Source organism: Alosa sapidissima, chromosome 23 (genome assembly GCF_018492685.1).
Source record: "Alosa sapidissima isolate fAloSap1 chromosome 23, fAloSap1.pri, whole genome shotgun sequence".
Taxonomy (NCBI): Eukaryota; Metazoa; Chordata; class Actinopteri; order Clupeiformes; family Clupeidae; genus Alosa; species Alosa sapidissima.
Window position 1 is genome coordinate 21,779,708 of NC_055979.1, and position 22,563 is coordinate 21,802,270.

The window sequence follows — 22,563 nt, forward strand, 5'->3', positions numbered from 1 at the left end:
TTTTAGTGTGAAACGACTTTATTAATGAGATTCAGGTTCTTTTTTCATTACGACAGCAGAAAAAGACAAAACTACTTAACTAATGTGCAAAACAATTCTTGTTTAAGAATACAGCAGCAAGGTTTTCCTATAGCCAAAAATAAAACTAATACCTGACGATAAGAAGACATGATATCCAAGCAGCGTTCACAGTGGTCTTCATACGAGATGAGTTGAACAGGACTTAACACTGACTTTTTAAACAAATATGTGAAACCGTAGGGAGCTTTGATTGACATGCCATCTGAGTGGATGATATCTTACAATGAGCAGTGAGAAAACACAAATGCAAATGATCCACATAGTACTGTCATCTGATTGTCAGAATACAATAAACAGAAAACAAATGATGACTGCAATTCAGCTACATGACAATGATCACTGATACTGTTGAGAAGATACAAGAACAGGACAGGGATTTTTTTATTAAGTCTAAACTACTAAATAGTGTATGACAAAGGACATGGATAAATAAATCCATTGTGGGACAATACAAACCCTAATACCTAATAGGATGTTGAAACGAATGAGACATGATTAATTGTGGGTAGTGTCACAGGATTGTGATGGATGTGAAGGGGGCTGACCAAAAGTCCAAGAGGGATGTCCTCCCATTCAAGACAGTCTTCCATTATACAGTAATACATTTTTTACACTTTGCAGTGTCACTTTACTGTCCCCTGGGATTATTACATTTGCGTATGTACAGGCACACCTAGTTCAAATGTCAAACCTGTTTGGGTTTCCATTTTTTAGGCTTCCACTCTATAAAACACGAACACGAAATATTTCCGACCTCTTAATGAAGGTATTGTTCTATATGCAATCTCCAAGCTTTTGAGGGAACTGCTATCCCTGTGGCACGTCCCATCTGTATCCCTGGAGAGAGTCTGTGGGGTGAACAGCTGGGAGGCCCCAGGCCTGAGCTCTTCTTCCCCTCCTCTGTGAGCAGGGCTGCCCTTAAGTCTGGGCTCTACTGCAGCTCAACTGGCCCCAGCGAGCATGCACTGAGTGGAGAGCCAGCGCGCTCTCAGAGGATGTGAGAAGGATGCAGAGAGGAGTGTTGAAGCAAAGGCATGTGCATTGCAATGTCCCTTCGGTCGGTCAGTACAGTTGAAATGTCTTTAGTCGAATTATCAACCCCCCCCCCCCCCCCCCAATCTTGCAAAGGCTTTTCCTTTGTAGACTAGAGAGACAATACTGTCGCTTTACGTACACGTACATCCTCACATACTGTAAATCCCATCATGTTTCTGTCTTGGTCCGGGGGGTGCTGACAGCCTTCAAACCCTTGGTGCTGCTTTTAGACTCCGGGTCGGTGCTTTCCGAGATGTTGTCCTTCGATCCGGCCTTTTTCTGGATACCGGGGGGGGAAAAAACCCAACATCTATCAACATCACTGTCTCACAGTGTGGTCTGAAGCCAGCAGCTGGAGAAACATACAGGAAGAGACTGATACACAAGGACATGCAAAGGGAAATCCATACCCAATCTAGGACAAAAAAAAGCCCAATGCAGTAGACACAGGTGCTTTAAAGGTTCAGTCTGTGTACATAATACACATGTGCTTTAAAGGTTCACTCTGTGTAAATAACACACAGGTGCTTCAAAGGTTCAGTCCGTGTACATAACACACAGGTGCTTTAAAGGTTCAGTTCGTGTACATAATACACAGGTGCTTTAAAGGTTCAGTATGTGTTTCTCTTTGTCTTTTGGTACAAATTTTGTGTCAACAAAATTAACCAAATTAACCAAAGAATCCCAAACAGTTTAACTGTATGGATTTTGAGAAGGGCGAGGAGTGGCGGACATTTGGGAGTAACTGACCTGCGTGGGGGTGTGGCTTGAGCCTGGGACGTCGGCAGTGCGAGTGACGGGAAGGGGAGGGACAAGGTCTGTCCGAGAGCTTTACACGTGAGACAGCGTGGTGGTGGTGGTGGTGGTGGTGGTGGTGGGGGGGATGGGGGTCAACAAAACAAAATAAACACAACATGAAGACAAAAACAAAGACAAATGAAGAGAGATTCTGAACACAGTGAAGGCTGCAGACAAGAGGGAGAAAATTCTACAACAACAACATCAGCGGCTAGCTGGAGGGAGAACAGTGGACTGGCGCGACTCACTTGACCTCGGAGAGCACCGATCGCTCCCCGTCTGAGCAGTGGGATCGGCGATATTGGCGGTAGCTCCTTGGGGAATGTGAGTGGCGGAACTTGATTGGGTCACCTTGGGTTCTGCAGTGGAACACACATGCGCGTACACATACATACACACAAACAGAAAAAATATCAGTCTCTCAATAAAAGAGCGCCTTTCACTTTGACAGTCAAGTCTCAAACATCCCCCCATGCTGTGCTGTCTCTATCTCTGAAACCCCAAAGATGACAACAGAATCATCTAGTGGAACCTCAGATTTCCATACAGCCCAGGGGGAAGGACTTTGTAGACGCAGCACCCTAAATAATTAATGATGTGGTGGAACACCTTTGTCTGGGAGAGAATATTAAGTAAGGGTGGGGAGGCGTAGCCATGACCCAGTTTAGACTATGCAGATCAACTAGACTGGTTTAATCTCAAGTGCGGGGTCCCGCTTTTTTGACAAAATGCACCCTACTTCTGTTTTCTTGGGGCAGATTCAACGATACCACTGTGATTTAGGAATGAAGCACAGTGGAACTCACCATCCTGTTAAATATAAATGACAACAAAAGAGTCACTAAATATGATAGAACGTCTGACTGTGTCAGTGCTTACTGCAATCCATCATTTGCAATGTTTCTCAATCAGATGTCATGTCCATCAATCAACTTTAAGATCTTGAGTTGCTCAAAACAGTTTATAGAGTCAGCAGGTCATTTGCTCAAGGCCACAGACCAGGGTCAACCTGCCTGAAAACTACTCTGTTTAAAGGAGCTATGTGTAGTTTTATTTCCTCTTCAAGTCCAACTATGAAGAGAATGTAGCTATGTTTTATCAATATTTACAAACTGTTCAGTAAAGGTCACTTGGGGTCCTCTTGATGAGGCAATATCCTCTCGTTTACTCTTTTCCCTCTTCAATTCAAACTAAATGTTCTATGAATGTGGTTGCACCGCCCTGACATTTCAGATATGCACATTTCCAGACAAAAGTTTTTTTCAATTTTCCAAACAATTTAAGAGCTATTAAACTAGTAAACTTTGCTTATTTGGATCAATAAAGTATCTATCTATCTATCTATCTATCTACTTCACATTAATTAATTTGCTCGGACAGTTGCGCCACCCGACATTTTGAGGGTTTGAGATGACAAAACATATATAATATTTATGATAAACAGAAAATATGTTCATTATACAGGTTTTATAGAATAAAATGATGCTTGTTATACCATTTAAAATCATTTCAAACCAAAGTAATGGACTTGGACACAGAAATCTGCAAGTCATTGACACCTATGCACTGTGTTGTCCTAGGGTTAGCATGCTAACAAGCCAACCACAGCGAACCTCAATGGTGCTGTATGGAATACATGTCATTGGAAAAGTGGCAATGTGATGGTGCGTTCAAAACAACTCGAATCCTACAAAATTCCACGCAAAGCCCATTTAACAGTTCTGTTCTTCTGAGGAGGAGAGCAACAAACTAAGACGCTTACTCCACTTTCTTATAGGGGATCTCTTTGAGCTGTTCCTCAGTCAGTCCAGAAGGATCCACCAGCTCCTTCCTGTACAAACACAGAAGCCACTTCAATGACAGAATAAGAGAAAATATTCTCAAAGAACACTTTCACTCTCTGTGTTCATTATCATTCCATTGTGACACTAAAATGCTACACTGCAGGGTTTCATGAGCGCCCCATGCCTCGCATAGTAATGAGGATGGCATCCAAGTTATGATTATCCTCATGTCTCATTACACAAATGAATCACAAATAGTTTGACTAGTTCTGGGAAAATAGTGCAGCCAATAGATGCAAATATTACTTACTTGATATGTTTCCACAACTGTTCCTTTGCTTGCACATCAGGACTTCTCCTGCAAACAAGCATAAATGTTACCTTTAAACCAGTGTTTACAAACACCAGACAGGAGGGCAGCACAGATATGTGGATCAGACTTTGTGATACTCTGGCTCTTTCTTACTGCTGAAGCCCTTTCTACTATAGTGCTACAGCCTTTTAAGCTTGTAAACAGAACACTGTAAATGTACAAGGATACAAGGATACAAGGAAGTTTATTGTCACATGCATATAGTTACTGGAAGTAGGAAATGCAGTGAAATTTTGTCTGGTGTCAGACTATTTGTGCATTAATGGGGGGGGGGGGGGTTAAAAAGTGCAGTAGAAGAGGGGTTTAGTAGATTAAGTGGCAATGGCTGCATAAGAAAGGTGGGGGAGGATTGGGATTGGGGGGGGGGGGGGGGGCACCAACAAGGAGCACCCAAGAGCAATATGTGTTTTACATAATCAATTTAATATATTTTCTGATTCGTAGCGCTCTGTTGTAGAATTATCTCCAGTATAATGATGATGAGGAGGAGGAGCGGGAGGAAGAGTGAAATGCGTACGATCGTGAGCGGTGTCTCGAGCGCCGGTGGTTGGGCTCGTTGTGGGACTTTTCCTTCTGACGCCGCTGTACAGCCTCCCACTGGGGCCCTGAGTCCACCATCTCGTTCTCCTGACGGGACCTACAACACACGGACACGCACACGCACACACACAAACACACGGACACACACACACACACAAACACACAAACACACAAACACACGGACACACAAACCATAAACCACAGACGCACACACAAACATGCACATACGGATGTGGCGTGTAAAGCATTTCCACAAACTTGCTGCAAAACACCATTGTATAATTGCGGTGAAGAATGGGAAATTCCATTCCAACAGCGGACATGAATCTGGGAGAGCTGCCCTTCCCTGTGACATCTTTAAGTCTTCCTGGAATGTTTATGGGCAGAAGCGGACCCCCCTGGCACCTCTCCTGAAGACCCGCAGCGGCATTACTCACCAGCTCCTCTTCTTGCGGTGCTCCCGGTTGGAGTTCTCAGACTCACTACCACTGCTGGTGTTGCCACGGGAACGTGACCTAAAGGCCAAATAATGGGGGTTAAAAGTTGAACAACGAGCAAAGAGGGACCACTGACAACTGATGTGTGTGTGTGTGTGTGTGTGTGTGCGTGTGTGCACACGTGTGTGTGTGTGTGCGCGTGTGTTTGTAACAGTGAGTGCTTTTTGAACAAACAGGGACAACCCAATTTGTTAGATTTTTAAAGAATATTGAGACCCATGAAATTAAGCAAGTTTTGTAAATGCCCCTCTTAAAATCTTTCCCACACACTCCACCACACTTACTCCCTCACTACCCATATAACACCTCAACAAGCCTCCCCATTTACACCCCCAGACAATAAAGACATCAGTGCCTTCCAGCCCCATAGCATTAATAGTGAATGGTAAGCACAACCTGCCCTGAGGAACCAGTATGGGAACAGACAGACAGTGTTAGCTACCTTCTCCGATGCTGCTTGCTCTCTGGGTCGTCATTGCTCTGGCCCCTCCTGCAAAGGAGACACAATTGGAGGACACGCTTGTGAGGTCAGGGTGGGTTAAATGAGTTGCTGACCTGGTGCTGGCTGGCGGGGCAGGGGTGAGATTGGTGTTTAATAGCGGGCATCTGCATGCATATGCACTCCGGCTGAAGGGGGGAGAGGCCTCGTCTCTCTGCTTTCCGGAGGGGTATATATTAGTATTTATTTATTCACAGAGATTTTTCATCACGTAGACCCACAGGGGATCTCGCTCCACTTCTCTCACTCTCCCCTCCCCTCTATTTCTCTCTCTCTCTCTCTCTCTCTTTTTTTCTTGTCTCTGCAGTTTGAGGCAGGCATACACAATTCATGTATGGCTCGTTTCCTAACTCTGTTCAGTCAGTTTGATTTATCAGCTTAGCACGGTGCTCCCAGTTTCAATCTAAGTGTTAGCTCTTATAACTGAGCACAGTTCCAATCACTTTCAATTTCCTTTTGATTGATGCTCATCAGCAACACCCTCAACCCACAGAAATCTGAATCCAGGTTGTTGATTGATGCTCATCAGCAACACCCCCAACCCACAGAAATCTGAATCCAGGTTGTTCAGATCACAGGGAAAGATCGGTTTCTTGGCAGAGACGCCGGCCAAGTCTTGCCTTCAGAGAATTGCTTTGTATTTGGACTTCCAGTTTTTAACTTCTCCCCTAGGGCATGTAAGTGCTCAAAAAGTATGTATATATATAGACCCTTTCAACAATAAAAACAAAAACAATGCTTGAACGTTCTATTTGGGCCCCAATCTACTTCCTCTGCATTAAGATAACATATGGAATGTTAAAACGGAAGTCTTGTGGGGCCAACTATGATGCTGATAATGGAACTCTCTTGAAAGGGTCTATATATATTTTTTTAAATCAATATTAAAAAAAGGAAAAAAGTTAATTTCCTACAATACAAAGTCAATATGCCCATTTTATATTTCCTATTTAATGACTGAAAATAACATTTCAAGTTGCTATATAAACCCATTCAAATTAAAATCTATGTCAAATGGATATACTGCAGTTACAAAAATGACTTCTGAGCATGATAATTCAATTTAGGTTAGGATAGTGGATATGGTCTCCAAGCACACTGGACAACCTCCTATGATGCGAGACGATATCGGCTTCATTATCTTGTTTTCTGTGCCACCACTAGGGGGAGACGTCTTCTCATAGTTAGCGGACAGGGACAACTTGAGGCAGAGGTAAAGAGGTTAGTGTGTTAGTCGTCTCCCTCTTTATGCCAAACTAAGGAGACTCTGATGAGGACAACGGACAAACAGGACCGCAGGACACAAATCCTCAAACAACACATGAAAACGGAAAAAATATAGACACACTTACAGACACACACACACACACACACACACACACACACACACACACACAAACAAACAAGGATCCCCATTGCCCAGACATATTTAAATATGCCAAACACACCCACAGACCCATGAGAATACACACCGGCGTCTGGAGGAGTGATTGGTCTCGTTCTCACTGCCGCCTGAAGGGGTGCGTCTGCGGGCGTTGGGAAATTTTGGGGACTTATTGCGCTCATTGGCTGAATTATACAGACCACTATGGGAGAGACACAAAAAGTCAGACAAAGACACAGATAACATCTGTATAACACACACACACACACACACACACACACACACAAACACAAACACAACTGTTACGATGGAATACTATGGATAACAATTAAAGTGGTGATTGATTTGGATTGAGGATTGGAATTAATGCCTTAGACAACTTCACAACTGTAATCCTCAACATTCTGTGGTTTGAACTGAGCAATCTGTAGTATGGCTCAACGTACAGGAATGCAACTTGAAAACACAACAACAGTATTCATGTTTTGCAACAGCAAAACAAAGGACTCTATCATTATCAGGATGAACAAGGATAATAGACACTTAGTCCAAACACTAGTTCCTCATCCAAATACGCACACAATCTTCAATCCAGTACAGTGAAATAAATCTCACCAAAGCATGCAAATAAACACAGTGATTCTAGCCCCTGCACTTCTCACACACAGCCCACAGACATCCCTCACTTCAGCCACATGCGACTGGACGTGTGGTTTGGGACTTTTCTTTCAATGCTTTGCTCTTGTGACTGACTGTTCTTCCAAAGTCCAAGTCTCGTTGGACAAAACTGTCTGCCAAATGAACGAATTGCAAATGTGGAGATGGCCCTTGTGCTTTACAGTAATAGGAAGCCTGAAGTAGGGCTTCACTGCCATTTTTTTTCTTCAAAGTATTTTTTTGGGCTTTTAGCCTGTGTTTGGACAGGACAGTGAAGAGTGACAGGAAGAGATGGGGTGGGAATCGGGAAATGACCGCAGGTCGGATTCAAACCTGGGTCCCCGTGGGCACTCGGACCTGTACATGGCACAGATGTGCCATAGCTCCTCCAATTTCATTGCTATTTCAACAATGAACGTGAAATGGAGCTCTTTTTTGGGGTTAGTTCATTACCACCTGACCATACCCACTGTGTGTGTAAACATTGTGAAGTGAGCAGATGTAACTCAACAGTCTGTTCTCTCTCTCTATTTGCTCATCATCAGACGGCCTCCCACTGCTCTCCTGGGAGACACACAAGGCCTTGATCTCGCTGAAGCTTACAGGTTTTAGGCCCTGTCAATCAGAGGCTTTTGAACGCTATTGTTCCATTCTTGCACGGGGGCGGAGAGTAAATCCAGTTAATTCCTGGGCTTGAGACTGTCTCACCTTGCTTGCTCGTTCGCTCTCGGCACTCTCTCACCCCCGGGGCTGAGGGGGAGACAGGATCTCCAGCCAGGAGTAATCGATCAGTGTTTAGAAAGAGCAGCCAGGCAGGTGTAATCAGTCGCACAGTTAGAGCATTAAGGCCCATTCACACCAAGAACGATAACGATAACTATAAATAAATATCGTTCTTGTTAATATGAATGACGACGTTCACACATAAACTATAACGATAACGACATGAAGAACGATATCGTTGGGGATCACTTTCAGAACGATAAAAAGCTAATAGCCAATCAGAACCCATCGAATTTTAACCGTCACATTCATTAACACAAGGAGAGACTTTGTTTATCGTTGTTCAGTGTAAAAGCTTTTATCGTTATGGTTATAGTTATCGTTATCGTTCTTGGTGTGAATAGGCCTTTAGAGTTGAGGGATGCTACAGAGATGGCTTCCCTGACTCACTACTAGACTCAGCATAGAGGCTGGTCTAATGCCATTGGCTAATCATAAATATTAGTAACACCTTAGTAACACATTCATAAAGCGAAACCCAGGGGTCAGTGTTGGAGCTCGGTAGGAGGTGCAGTTTTATCAGAGCGTGGTGTGAAGGGTGAAGAGCGTATGCTCGTTTGAGATGGAGGATTGAGTGAACGTGTGGCGAGGCGGGTACCTACCTCTGTGGAGCGTTCTCGTCCCATGGAGCACCGCCGCTTTTCCCTCGAGACTCTTCTGGCTGGTTCTCTGCCTTGTTCGCTTTGGAGCTGAGAACAAAATGCAGATGAAAAAGGATAGGAGTCTCTTTCTCTCTCTCTAAATATGGACTCTTTCAAGAGAGTTCCATTATCAGCATCATAGTTGGCCCCACAAGGCTTCCGTTTTAACATTCCATATGTTATCTTAATGCAGAGGAAGTAGATTGGGAACCAAATAGAATGTTCAAGCATTGTTTTTGTTTTTATTGTTGAAAGGGTCTATATACACATATATCTGTCTCTCTCAAAAACACAAAAAGACACATGCATGTTCACATTCACTGACACTCCCCACACATATCAAAAGAGGAAATCCCTCTGGTGTCAGTGCATTCCAGCTCACCTCTTCAGCGGGCATGGTGCCGTGGTTTTAGCGGTCAGCTCACTCCCAGCATGCTCCGCTTTCGAGGCAGGTGGGCTCCCATTGGTCAGTTCTTGAAAAGGCACACACAGAAAAGACACACACACTTCTTGAATCTCCCATATCACGATGAAATGCATCAATCACAGAGAATAAACGGAATGTGTGTCCATGCCATATCTCCCCTCTGCCTCCATCTGGATCCGCTACGTCTAGTCTTTAGGTGTCACCTCTTGTCACTCTCCATTGTTTGTCAATGATGGCTTTTACAGAGCTCTTTCCATGACTAAGTGAAAAGGCATGTGGCTGGAACAATGGAAGGATGGACCAGGTGGTTGGGTCAGGCTGAGCCATCCCCACTGTGGTTACCTTCAAGGGGCCTTGCCAATCGGCCAGGCCTGGATGCCAGGCACTGAGGTCTTTAGGAGGGGGGCTGTTGTTGCCATGACACCAGGAAGGGTGTTGACATAAAAACAGGGAGCAGGTGGGACACATGCACACTTCCTAAAATATGCAGACATTCACACACACACACACACACACACACACACACACACACATTTGGAAGGAAGCTGTCTAACATCACAGGTACTTGGTAACTTAAAGAGACAATGTGTCTAGATAAATATTTCTACTCAGTCTATCTATTAGGAAATTAATGCTCCAATAGATGGTTAGAAATGACAAAAGCTAACAGGTGAATGATGCTAATCATGATGCAGACAGCAGTACTAACACGACTTGTGAGAGGAGAGAGAGTGTGCAGTTATTCATTTGAAAACATCTACTCTCTACAAATGTTTTACCCATCCTTCAGGCTTCTCCCTGATCCAGCATACCTGTATGAACTCATCACATCCTGAAATCAGAAAAGCTCCTGCCAAGTTCAATCAAGGTCAGCAAGTACATCAATAGGGAAGACCTATAGGCTAATCTGCAGCCTTGTGGGACAGCCGGAGAAACACAGCTTTAGATGAAGGCATTGACTGAACATAATTGCTCTAACTTTTGGATGAAGAGCACAGGCCTGTTTCCATCACTTGCAGGACACCTGCCAGTTCAGCAAGAGCAGAAAGCGAACATGGCTAGCCCTGGAGACATGTAACGGTGGAAGTGAACTGTTGTGAAAACACTACTTTGTTTCCATGCCAGTGAAGGTTGCTGACTATGTTAAAGGATGCCTGCGGAGGTGCAAACTACAGAGGTTAGGGTAATGTGGCCTGAGCTATGTAATTAGCAGGAAGCATTCGGTTCCAAACATGGGAGGGACTTAAGTTCTCAGCACCTGCGTACGAGAACTTTTAAATCATGTTGGCTTTCATTGTTCTCACATACTTGGATTTAGCATAATGTGAGATATAAGACGTGAAAATTAATCCTTATGAAGTAAGCAACTTTCTATAGGTGTAGATAAAGCTATTCGATAGGCCCATGCACACAGTTGTTTAGAGATGCCAATTTATCTCTCTACCTCTTACAGAAATTACAAATTGTCCTTTGGCTTAAAGGTTTATAAGATTCCAAGATGAGAGACCTTCCTTTAGGATGCAGATCCAATTCGGAACATATAATTGGTTCAGGGGTGTTTCATCGTGTTTACTTCCTACTAACACTGTAGTATACCCTAATGTACTATAAACAATGTGAAAACAAAACAATCTGTAATGAACAGAAGGAAAAAGCAAAAGGACTTTGACATGAGCTTTTATGCGGTTTAGTAGGGCGTTAATTCTTTTATTGGAGGAATACAAGGAACAATAATGTCAACACCTTAATTAAAACACAAAAGATTAATTTGACTTTGATACACCGGTGGATTTTCGGGGGTAACCCGCAGCCACTGTTGCTAGGTAACAGAGCTTGGGGAAGAGACAAAAAAGAAAATCCAAATCCTTGAACTGGCCAAGGGTTGGCAGCTTTGAAGGGAAATGGCTGCAGTGAAAAATGCTTCTAAAAAAAATCATGAATATCTTTGGGTTTCCCCAGAGTCATATTTGATCCATGGTGTGAAATGTCCTTGCCCTGGAGAGTCAATGAGAGACAGCCTGGAACTGTCTCACAAAAAGCTTGGCTACACACATCAAAAATGACCATGGAGTTTTTAAGTCCTTTAGTAGTGAGGGATATTCCTATGTAGCCTACTATGAGCCAGGGGTGTCATTTTGGACTCAGCTGCAAGTGTTTTCCAAAGGAAGCTACATTAACTACTACCCCCTATGATCTAACTGTACATACTTTATGGAGAATCAGAGAGTACCAAGAAGTCATCACAAGCTGTGAAACACACAGAAATCAACAGCAAAGGATAGAAAATCAGTCAGCCATTGGCATGTTTCAACTCATGCAACCAGCAGAGGACACACACACAAAAATACAGTATTTTGATGGATTAATGATGCTTAAAAATGCTCGACACCCTTGGGTGGCCTCTTAGTAGGGTACTAAGGTGCTAGCAGAAAGTTCAGGAAGAGGGTGAAATCTGTCACTGACTCACCAGCTGTCTGTTGGGCTCTCTTGGGGTAGGTCTTACTGCGGCTCCGCACCACTTGGAGGTCCGCCCGGGGCAGGCTGGCAGACTGGTCCCTCCCCATCTGGACTGCTGTTTTCCCACTGAAAACACAGCAAGTCATCACAGTCATTTATTCACCTTCATTCATTATGCATCAACAAGTTATTTTGGGTTTTAATTTGTAATATGGTTTATGTGATCCTTAATCATTCAAAAGGACATACAATGCATTTTCCTAAGACAGGCCAACAGTGCTTGACTTGTTTGTCTGCTTCAACGTGTTACATCATACAGCTTCAAAAGACACGTCCAATTTTTATGTTTATGACAGGTCAAACAACTGTGACACAGAATGGCAGCACAGGGATGCATCCCAAATAAACTCTCACAAGGACGGAGGACTAAACAGACAGACATCCTACTGAATGAGCACGTAGGTGGCCTCCATTCTCTTGGCCTACCTGACAGACAGAATAAACCCAAACGCTTCTGCTCCTGGCCTACCTGACACACAGAATAAACTTAAAGTCTGACTGCTAAAAAAAATGCCATCACACGGTTTCACAGGCGAATTTGGAATTCAAAGCAACATTTCAAAGCAAAAACGCAAAGGGGTAAAAAAGAATATCCTGTTATCCTTCAATTATTCAGGTATTCCAGTGTGAGGCTGGTGCTGTCAGCATACTTTTTCAGCTGCTGGGCCACAGTATAACAAACTCAATTATTAATACGGTGGCTTAGTTTACCATAAGGCCAAAGCTTCACACTGGTCTCTGAACTGTATGGTAAACAGTCAGATTATAACCGAGCATTCCACATTTACTAGAGGAGTGGTAAGGTCGATCAAATTCCAGTTTGATTTATTTAGTTCAGTCCTCTCAGTATGAATGTCTAACGAAACTACTCACCTGTAGCGATGCTTGGAGCCAAGTGCACTGAATTTAGACAACTTCCTTGTCAGAGTATTGGAGTCATTCTCTGGCATTCTGTAAAACAATGCATTACATATTTGATTTTCATTAATGACATTCAATCACTTCAATGTCCTTGTACAATTGGTTGTGCAGTAAAAGAAAAGCCTAAGTGTGGGTACCTGCAGCACAATTTATACCTGTGTCCTACAAAAACAGGTTCTTTATAAGTTCTTTTGAAAGTATAAGCTCTAAGGAGCTAATTTGTGCAAGAACTGATGTAAGGGTACAAAAAGAATCCTCAAAGGAGTTCTCCAAAGGATCCATCATCAGGGAGGTTTATGCCAACCCTCCCATCGGACTTAAGAGATCAATTAGAACCCTTAAACATTCTAGATAACACCTTTTCTTCTAAACTATCGTAAATGTCAGTGATGGCAAAGTCATGATAGCATTATGCCTTTTCTAACTCCCCACGGTGAACTAAACAGACTCCCCACTTCACTGGCTAATAGTGTTTCCGTATGAAGAGAATCTTATTTTGGTCTTTTCTCTTAGAAGCCATATTATAATGAAGACAAAACAAAAAAAAAAACCTGTGAGCTTTTGCTGAGTTCTTGTTAGAATCCCCCAGTTCAAAAGCTCTGCTGTGGAAAGCAGAGCACTAATGCACAAAAGAGGAACAAAAAAGGCCGCTGATCAAAGAGGATTCTGAGACTCAGGTGTGCTATACTTAAAATACTACTCTTGTCCTACAGCCATCCAATCACTGCGCATCAGCTACACAGCATGGTGTTGCATGGAAATATTTGTATTCTCTTGGACTAACCATAGCTGCCCACTGCTGCTAAGAGTTTCAATTTGTGTGTGTGTAACCTGCTAAGAGGGATACAGTAGTGTCCACCCTGCTGATAAAAAGGAGAGTGATAATCGATGGTTCACTAGACCAGCGGTTCTTAAACTGGGGGTCGCCAGAAAATATCGGAGGGGTCACGGAATGATTTGCATTTGATTTTCTAAAGGTTTTTGGTTAAAGGCTGCCATTGACATTGATGCCTTTGGTGTTGACATAGCTTTCCTATGAGAAAACGTTGTCTGCCTCTGATTCCAATACCCATCTCACAACATTTCGAAACCAAATTTTTTTTTGGAGGGGGGGGTCGCCAGACAAAAAGTTTAAGAACCACTGCTCTAGACCACAACGTTTGGCAGGAAATGCTGGTTTATGCAACACAGACCCCATGTGTGCTGATTAACTATAGCAAATAAAAAATGTCTTGGTCAAGGTTTCCAGCATAACACCGCTGTGCAACAAGAACAGCTTAGAGCTGTAACAAGCTAAAGCTTTTCTGGACTGTTGCTTTTCCCACAATGCGGGTGTGTTGCTGAATCTGATTTGCACTTGGCACCTGCACACCGTTGAGCTTCAGGACAGGAATTTTTTAAATTTTGTGAGCCCACAGAAACAAAAATGAATCAGAATGTGCTCAGGTCTTTCCATCTTTTTGGTTGTTCACTGGAGAATATCCACAGAAACAAGCATGGCAGTTGCAGATGCACTTATACAGGTCTTTTCCTTCTGGACCTCAATGAAACCTATTAGCTTCTAAACTCCTATAAGTCTGGTTATGTCACTGCCTAGAACGGCATAAAAGTATTATAACCTGTTAATATTTCTATAATGTAGGCAATACCTAACTTTCAGTACACTACCCTGACAGACGGAATGAATGAATCAAGGCTCCAGCTGATACACTGTATATCCATTCCTGTTGCACAATAACTTGACCTCATCAACCTGATAGGAGCCCCTGCTGTTACACCTCTCAGTGTATCTCTTGTACACCTGCCTAAGAGAGCGCTCTCCCCCTGGTCTCCTCTCCCTCCACCCACCCCTGCTTGCATTTCTGCATCCAGCACCAGCACCTGCAGGTTGGCGGGTTCACACGAAGATTACCGCGCCTCCTCCCCCTCCTTCTCCTAATCGACCGGCGAGCTTGGGTCCACCGTGGCCTCTTTAGACTCTTTAGGGCAGGGCTCACTAAAGCTCCTTCTGATTAAACCAACACCAGGATTGGCTCAAGGGACAGGACTGCATGGGTGAGCCTGGCAAGATCTGGTGTTTATATTGCAGCCTGTTGATTGCTTTGAGGGCCAGGGAGGTATGGAGCAAGATACAGGGAATGCCTGCAGGACATTTATTAGTCAGGGATTTCCTGTGGTGGGACTGAGTCTCATCATTAGAGAGAAATGAGCTCCACGTAAGAGCTTCACAGCCGAGTAGAGACATCCTGCCAAACAACTTGAAAAAATCTGGCAGCCCTACTCTACAATTTCACTGTGGTGTTCGACATCAAATGGTTCGTCACAGCCCCACTCGATCCAAATCACATGTGCATACATGTTTAATACTGTTTACAAGTGAGACTGTATGAGTATGTACACTAGACCTGCAGACAGGCCCATTTCATGTAGTGATTAATCGATTTGATTGGGGAAGCGAAGCGATGTCCAAATATTTAAAAGCACTGGAATTCAATCAAGTGAAGAACAACTTCCTTGATGGATTTTCAATGGATTTTGACTGCAGCAGAGTCCAGTTAAATGTGACTGACATGGCTTTGTTCACTGTAGATTTTGGATGCGGGAATAAGAACAGTGCTTTACCTGAAGAAGGTGTGGTGCTCAACACAACATTTCCAAAGGTTTTTACAGGCCATCTTAGTCGGGGACTCAAAGACAAAGGATGTTTCATTGCACTGGGAACAGACAAAAAAGTGATTTGATTAAGTATAATTAAACCATTTTATTTTCCATGTTGTTTGGTTACTGCAGTCATGTAAAGGACCTTTGTATAATCAGCTAAGCCTAATTGCTTTCAGTTCATGCTGAACCAGTTCTGGAAACCTTAAACTGTACAAAAAACTTCCATCAGCAATTGCAACTTGCTTTCCCGTGTCATACTAGGCTTATGCATGGCTATGAAACTGAGACACTGAAACTTCATCTCTGATGGGTGCTATACGTTGTAGTGGTCTGCATTGTCTGCAGTGGTCTCATAAGCACATGCATCTTGTTTGTGGTTCATGGATTTCCGATCCTCTGGAGGTTAATCTCCTCAGCCGTGAGGGCACAGACCACACATGATCAATAGCGCACTTCTTATTGACCTTTGCGCTTCACATCTAATGAGCTGCTAGCAGACCAGACCTATCACAGGCATTTCCCACATGCTGTAATACTGAACAGTAAACTAATGAAAGTCGTATGTCATCTCACACATACTCTCTCTCTCTCTCTCTCTCTCTTTCTCTCTCTCTTTCTCTGTCCACACCGTGTTGTGTTCTGCTTGAATAAGTTGTGTGGTAGGATTGAGTACAAAACTCTGCACCTCTATAGCTGATATACAAGAGACCTCCTTTCATTGTAACCCCCTTCTGCCAACAGACGCAGACACACACACACGCATACACGCACGCACACACACACACACACACCCACACACACACACACACACACAGAGGAATTAATGTGCCATGCTGTGACCCACACTACTCTTTTAGGTTGAAGGACTGCTCTTTTGCGAAAGACACTAAATAACAACCAAGATGGAAATAAAAGACTCACATCTTTTCCAACGACACGGACCTCAAATTGTGTTTCCTTAAAATAAACCTTTGTTATCCTTGGCCTGTGAACAAATAGAAAAGAGAGTTTATGTCAGGTGCACTCCTCTCAAGGAGCTTGATATGAAATATTTACTGCTCTGAAGGTCAAGTCCTTCTCTGAGGTAAACCCATGTTCCCTTCCATACCCACACCTTTATTCATGAGGTGAGCTCTGTGGTGGGCCGCCACAAATAAGTCAGTGTATGGGAAACACGGCATGAACTAAAGAGTAGCATTTTTATAGCAAACAAGCAATCTCTCTCTTTCTCTCTCCCCGAAGTGAATGGAAGTCTAACTCCCCCCCTGTGTTGGCAACATCACACCTACCAGAAATACTTTCCAACTTGTGTTTTATTCTTATACACAACCACTCCAACTGGAGTCAAACCCAGGAAATATTCAGAATGGTTTTCTCCCTGAGAAGCAAACAAGAGCATGTCACCACAGAATCATTAACTACAGAACAAAGGTCATTTTATATAATGGCAGCAAAGTGAATCGAGTGGCGTTTTGCTAGCATTTTGTATCCCCGAACACTAAAGGCCTGTGTGTAAATACTCACAAAGACTGGGTGAAGGTCCACTCCATACATTTCCAGTGTTTTGGCGATGCCTAAATAATTGAGTTCTGCTTCGGCAGGAACCTGACCCCTGAGGAAGAGAGGTGATCTCATTACTGGCCATGCAGAGATGGCATCTGGTGAGCCAGAGTATGCACTCACACACTCATGTGCATACAGTACACTCACACACACACACACACACACAAGCACACTCATGTACACCCACACATACGTACACCCATATGCACACACACAACACACGCAAACACACACACACACACTCGCACAGTGGCTCATCACTGACTCATCACTGACTCATTAGCTCCAAAGCAATTACACTACAGTACTTTCACACATAATTTAGACAGATCCCTTCTTGCCTGGAGACATACAGTATTTTGCAACAAAGACAATCACATGCTGATGGGATTAGTCTAATTTCGAGTCCGTATCCAAAGGTTTGATGCATACATCTGCACCGCCTGTGTGTTTCTCCTCATCCCTGAGCCTGTTGATAATCCCCCGCCACGAGTTGCTTTTACAGTAAACACCTGAGTGAATATTTCTTTTCATCAGGGTAAATATATCCTATTCAGTAGTGTGACAAATGGAGAGAGGGCACACGGTGACTAACCACGGCTTTAATCATTAACTCTTAAACCCCATTCAACGGTTTTGTATGTAAACATTACTGAATTCCAAGCATTCCGTTCAAGAACATATTCAACTGACGGACAATCCTTCAGGTGGGGGTGCGGTGGTGGTGGGTGGGGGTTATTGAGTGATAGAGTCAGAGGAAAAGCAACACCTTAGGAACATCAGTCGCTGATTTATGCAGGGAGGGTGGGATTGGGATCAGGTGTTTCTTTCGCCCTCCTCTTAAAGAGATTTGTCTGATCCTGCCGCCATGATTACTGTCCCCTTTTCCACAGCACACACACAACCTTGATATAGAAATGTCATGCCCCCACAGATGTGTCTCATTTATTTATTTATTTGATTTACTTATTATTTATTTTTATAAACAAAATCTATGTCAGCTGACAGCTGTCCAGTCTGTAGCAAACACTTCAGAAAAGCACACCTCCTGATCATCCTCCTAAACTCTATCTTGATCCCTCTGCCCCTCCCTACAGGAAAAAAAACAACAACAAACAAGAGCATTCCTCACTCCTTTCCCCTACTTCCATTAACTACTCCCTGGAGACGGCGGCCCTGCGCTGGAGTGCCGGGGAAAGAGATGATGGGGAGATGTCCTGTAACGGATGAGGAGAGGAGAGGAGAGAAGAGAAGAGGAGAGGAGATGAGAGGATGAGGAGAGGAGAGAAGAGGAGATGAGAGGATGAGAGGGGAGGAGTGGAGAGGAGAGGAGAGGAGAGGATGAGAGGAGTGGAGAGGAGAGGAGAGGAGAGGAGATGAGAGGATGAGGAGAGGAGAGAAGGGGAGAAGAGAGGATGAGGAGAGGAGATGAGAGGAGTGGAGAGGAGAGGAGAGGATGAGAGGAGTGGAGAGGAGAGGAGAGGAGATGAGAGGATGAGGAGAGGAGAGAAGGGGAGAGGAGAGGAGAGGATGAGGAGAGGAGTGGAGAGGAGAGGAGATGAGAGGAGTGGAGAGGAGTGGAGAGGAGAGGAGAGGAGATGAGGGGATGAGGAGAGGAGAGAAGATGAGAGGATGAGAGGAGAGGAGAGAAGAGGAGAGGAGAGTATAAGTATAAGTATATATACTTTTTTGATCCCGTGAGGGAAATTTGGTCTCTACATTTATCCCAATCTGTGAATTAGGGAAACACACCTAGCACACAGTGAGGTGAAGCACACACTAATCCTGGCGCAGTGAGCTGCCTACAACAACAGCGGCACTCGGGGAGCAGTGAGGGGTTAGGTGCCTTGCTCAAGGGCACTTCAGCTGTGCCTACTGGTTGGGGTTCGAACCGGCAACCCTCTGGTTACAAGTCCGAAGCACTAACCAGTAGGCCACGGCTGCCCAAAATGATGATGAGAAGATGAGAGAAGAGGAGAGAAGATGAGAGGAGAGGAGAGGAGAGAAAAGAAGATGAGAGAAGATGAGAGGAGAGGAGAGGAGAGGAGAGGAGAGGAGAGGAGAGGAGAGGAGAGAAGATGAGAGAAGAGGAGAGGAGAGGAGAGGAGAGGAGAGGAGTGCATTGGGGGCTTATTTATGGGCGTCTCTGGAGGTGGCTGAGTACTGGACTTGGGGGAGGAGGGGATGGGGGCTGAAGAGAGAGAGAAATAGCAAAAGAGATAGAGAGATAGAGAGAGAGAGGGAGAGAGAGGAAAAAAAAGAGAGAGAGTGAGGAGGGAGCGAGAGAGACAGAAAGAGAGAGAGAGAGAAAAAGAGAGATCTCCTGCAGCCCGAGGGCTTTATCTGAGTGTTAAAGGATCCTGGCTGTGAGGCTGCAGACCTGCGCTGGTCTGGGGAGGACTCCAGTCGGCTCCCATTCACATCACTGGACTGAGAATCAGTGCTAACATCTGGGGCAGGGACACTGTCCTGAGAATCAGTGCTAACATCTGGGGCTGGGACACTGTCCTGAGAATCAGTGCTAACATCTGGGGCGAACCCTGTCCTGAGAATCAGTGCTAACATCTGGGGCAGGACACTGGACTGAGAATCAGTGCTAACATCTGGGGCAGGGACACTGTCCTGATTTGTCTTCTTTTACCTATAGCAGCTACATATCAAAAATGCTCACAAGTTCAATAGAAAGCAGAGATCAGCACTTGGGCTGTTGATGGATCTCTCCTGTATGCTGGGCCAGTAGAGGGGCAGAGACAGCCGTGTTAAGAGATGATGATGGCAAGGCCATCTCTGGGGCTCCGGCACCTGAAGTCAATAACATCATCCATAAAGAGCACATACCGGTATAGAGACCATCCCTCCTCATCGTTGGCTTTTTTCTCCTTCAGCATATCTGTCCTACTCCTCTCTCTCTCTCTCTCTCTCATTCATCTTGGTGCCAGTGCACTTGGCTGTCACCTCTCTCATTTCTCTGCATTCCCGTATTGTTGCCTCACCCCATATGACCCCACTTCCCTCATATGAAACATGCAGACCCCACATTGCCACACACAGCAGACCAATCCGTCAGCATCAGTCTGCCCATCCATACTCCTCCCGTTCCATCGTCTCCCCCCTCTCTCTCTTTCTCTCTATCTCTCTCTCTCTCTCTCTTTCCTATCTCACAAAGTATTTCCAATTTGTACATGCCGATACCCTCCTGAGCTCAGCCATTTTGGCCCCTGTCCCCTAATCTTAAAAACAGACAACTATCCACTCCCATCCACACAGCCTCACTCATCCATCACCTCCTCCATCCCTGAGAGAGGGGAGAGAATCTGAGCTGGGGAGATGGCGGAGGTATGAAGCCATTCCTGCTGATCTCCAGTAAGTTCCAGGACAGCTCTCCATGACCTCCCTATACATGGATTTCTATGGAACGTCACGAAAACATGCGTGCGCAACCAAGAGGCAGAAAGCACCATAGAACAGCATAGAGGAATGCAAAAGAGCAAAAGAATAAAATTAGTTTTTGTGCTGAAAACTGCACCAATTCGAAATCACAATGGTTAGAGAATGTTAAATATGTTCAATATCCGTAACGGAATGCATGTCTTCGCCAAAAATGACAAAATACGATGTTATATTAATTATTCAAATGAACGTCAAACTTTGAAATATAGTCTAAATTGAGATGTTATTATCATTGAGACAACAGGGGTATACAAAAAAATCCGATTGTAGCTTACAGCAGCCGACTATTTAGGTTAAGTTTATAATGTTGTGGACGGCCACCAAGCGTCTTCTGCCTCACGGCTGCGCGCGCATCTAGTTTTGTTGGTAAACGGGAAACCCGTGTATAGACCCTTTCAAGAGAGTTCCATTATCAGCATCATAGTTGGCCCCACAAGGCTTCTGTTTTAACATTCCATATGTTATCTTAATGCAGAGGAAGTAGATTGGGAACCAAATAGAACAATCAAGCATTGTTTTTGTTTTTATTGTTGAAAGGGTCTATAGCACTTCTCCATGTGAGACTAACCACTAAAGCAATCTTAAGGCAGTTTTTTTTACACTCTAGAGAGAACTGTCAATCAAGTAATCACTCAAAGCCTGGAGGAGAATATTAGAGTGGACGTGAACACTTCACTGGCTGAAATCAAGACATACTTGGGCCTTTTAATTGTCCAGAGACAAATTATATGAGAGTAAAATGAGCCTGACATCTTGACACCCTGACATGTTGACCTATTTGACGGATTGCTCTTATGTCTTATGGATGTGATGATATACTGAAAACTGATTAAGTCTAAAAGGGTAGCCTATTTCTAACTATTATGCATTCTTGCAGAGCTCGTCAGTGGTGTACACTGCCATTTAAAAGTGTGGGGTCTCTTAGAAATATATTGCATTAAACATCAGCCATTTCCTTCTACAATAGTAATTTACCAAATGAAATGACTACACTGTACATATGATTTAAGTGTTGTGTCTATAGACATAAGTGAGCTTTTCCTTCAAAAACAAGGACATTTGGAAGTGACTCCAAACTTGTGTTCAGTAGCGTGTGTATCCCACAGCTGAAAAGGTGCTTGATTTCTTTGACTGAGAAGTAAATGACATTTGGCTTCCAGCGAGTCGCGGCCAGCTCAGTGGTCCATTTGAAGTTGCAGGCATTGCAGGAGTTGTGCACTATCAAATATCAGAGAGCCTGGTCATGCCCTAAGCATGAACGGCGAGGCAGGACATCTGATAAGAACAGGACATCTACAACATCAGGTCTCTGAGATGTCTACACAAACTACCGAATTGGGTTAATCATTACTTAAGGAGCACAGCCAGGCTCTGGAACACTGGAGTATTCATTCACATCACTCTCTCTCTCTCTCTCATGCTCCTTCTCTCTGTCACTCTCCCTCTCTCACTTTCTCGGTTTCTCTCCATCCTCCTTTCTCTTTAACTCTCCTTTTACCTTCTGTATCACTCTCCATCTCTTTTTTCTCTGTCCAGCCCCCCCCATCACTCTCTGCCTCGGTAGCGTCCCCTCTGCCTCCCCCTGCGTGACAGTCCCGTCTCTTCCCGCTACCAGCCCCCCGCGCCTCGCTCCGAAGTGTGCCAGACAGGTGAGGGAGACGGCCGAGGACAAAGCCGCCACCGCCTGACAAGTTCCTTTCAAGAGAGCTCGCCTCGCGGCTCCCATTACAAAGGTGTGGAACGCAGCCAGGTGTGTGTGTATGTGTGTGTGTGAGTGTGTGTGTGTGTGTGTGTGTGTGTGTGTGGGGGGGGGGGGGGTCCGTATTATCTTTACACAGCATTCCGAGCAGTATTCCCATGGCTCAGGGGGTTCCATGTTAGCCCGTTAATCTGAGAGATCTCCACATGAAGGCTGTGAAGGCACCATGTGTTCTCCTGCTCCTGCTCATTCT

At 44.3% G+C, this 22,563-nt stretch overlaps 1 protein-coding gene across 5 annotated transcripts in view; it reads right to left on the reverse strand.

The window, feature by feature from the left end:
• The window catches only part of epb41l4a (erythrocyte membrane protein band 4.1 like 4A), a 46,960-nt gene continuing 24,397 nt past the window's right edge, over positions 1–22,563 (reverse strand). For 3 of the 5 annotated variants that reach the window (XM_042081128.1, XM_042081123.1, XM_042081124.1), the window contains 17 exons: positions 17,123–17,210; positions 16,888–16,976; positions 16,520–16,583; positions 15,560–15,651; positions 12,890–12,967; positions 11,967–12,082; positions 9,455–9,545; positions 9,034–9,120; positions 7,080–7,193; positions 5,551–5,598; positions 5,049–5,126; positions 4,589–4,708; positions 4,009–4,056; positions 3,677–3,745; positions 2,163–2,273; positions 1,867–1,945; positions 1–1,395 (listed from right to left, as the gene is read on the reverse strand). In XM_042081128.1, coding sequence (XP_041937062.1) covers positions 1,285–1,395; positions 1,867–1,945; positions 2,163–2,273; positions 3,677–3,745; positions 4,009–4,056; positions 4,589–4,708; positions 5,049–5,126; positions 5,551–5,598; positions 7,080–7,193; positions 9,034–9,120; positions 9,455–9,545; positions 11,967–12,082; positions 12,890–12,967; positions 15,560–15,651; positions 16,520–16,583; positions 16,888–16,976; positions 17,123–17,210 — 1,483 coding nt within the window. In that variant the 3' untranslated portion in view covers positions 1–1,284. Of the gene's footprint in view, positions 1,469–1,866; positions 1,946–2,162; positions 2,274–3,676; positions 3,746–4,008; positions 4,057–4,588; positions 4,709–5,048; positions 5,127–5,550; positions 5,599–7,079; positions 7,194–9,033; positions 9,121–9,454; positions 9,546–11,966; positions 12,083–12,889; positions 12,968–15,559; positions 15,652–16,519; positions 16,584–16,887; positions 16,977–17,122; positions 17,211–22,563 lie in introns of all 5 variants that reach the window. The other 2 variants (XM_042081125.1, XM_042081126.1) reach the window with 2 other exon arrangements.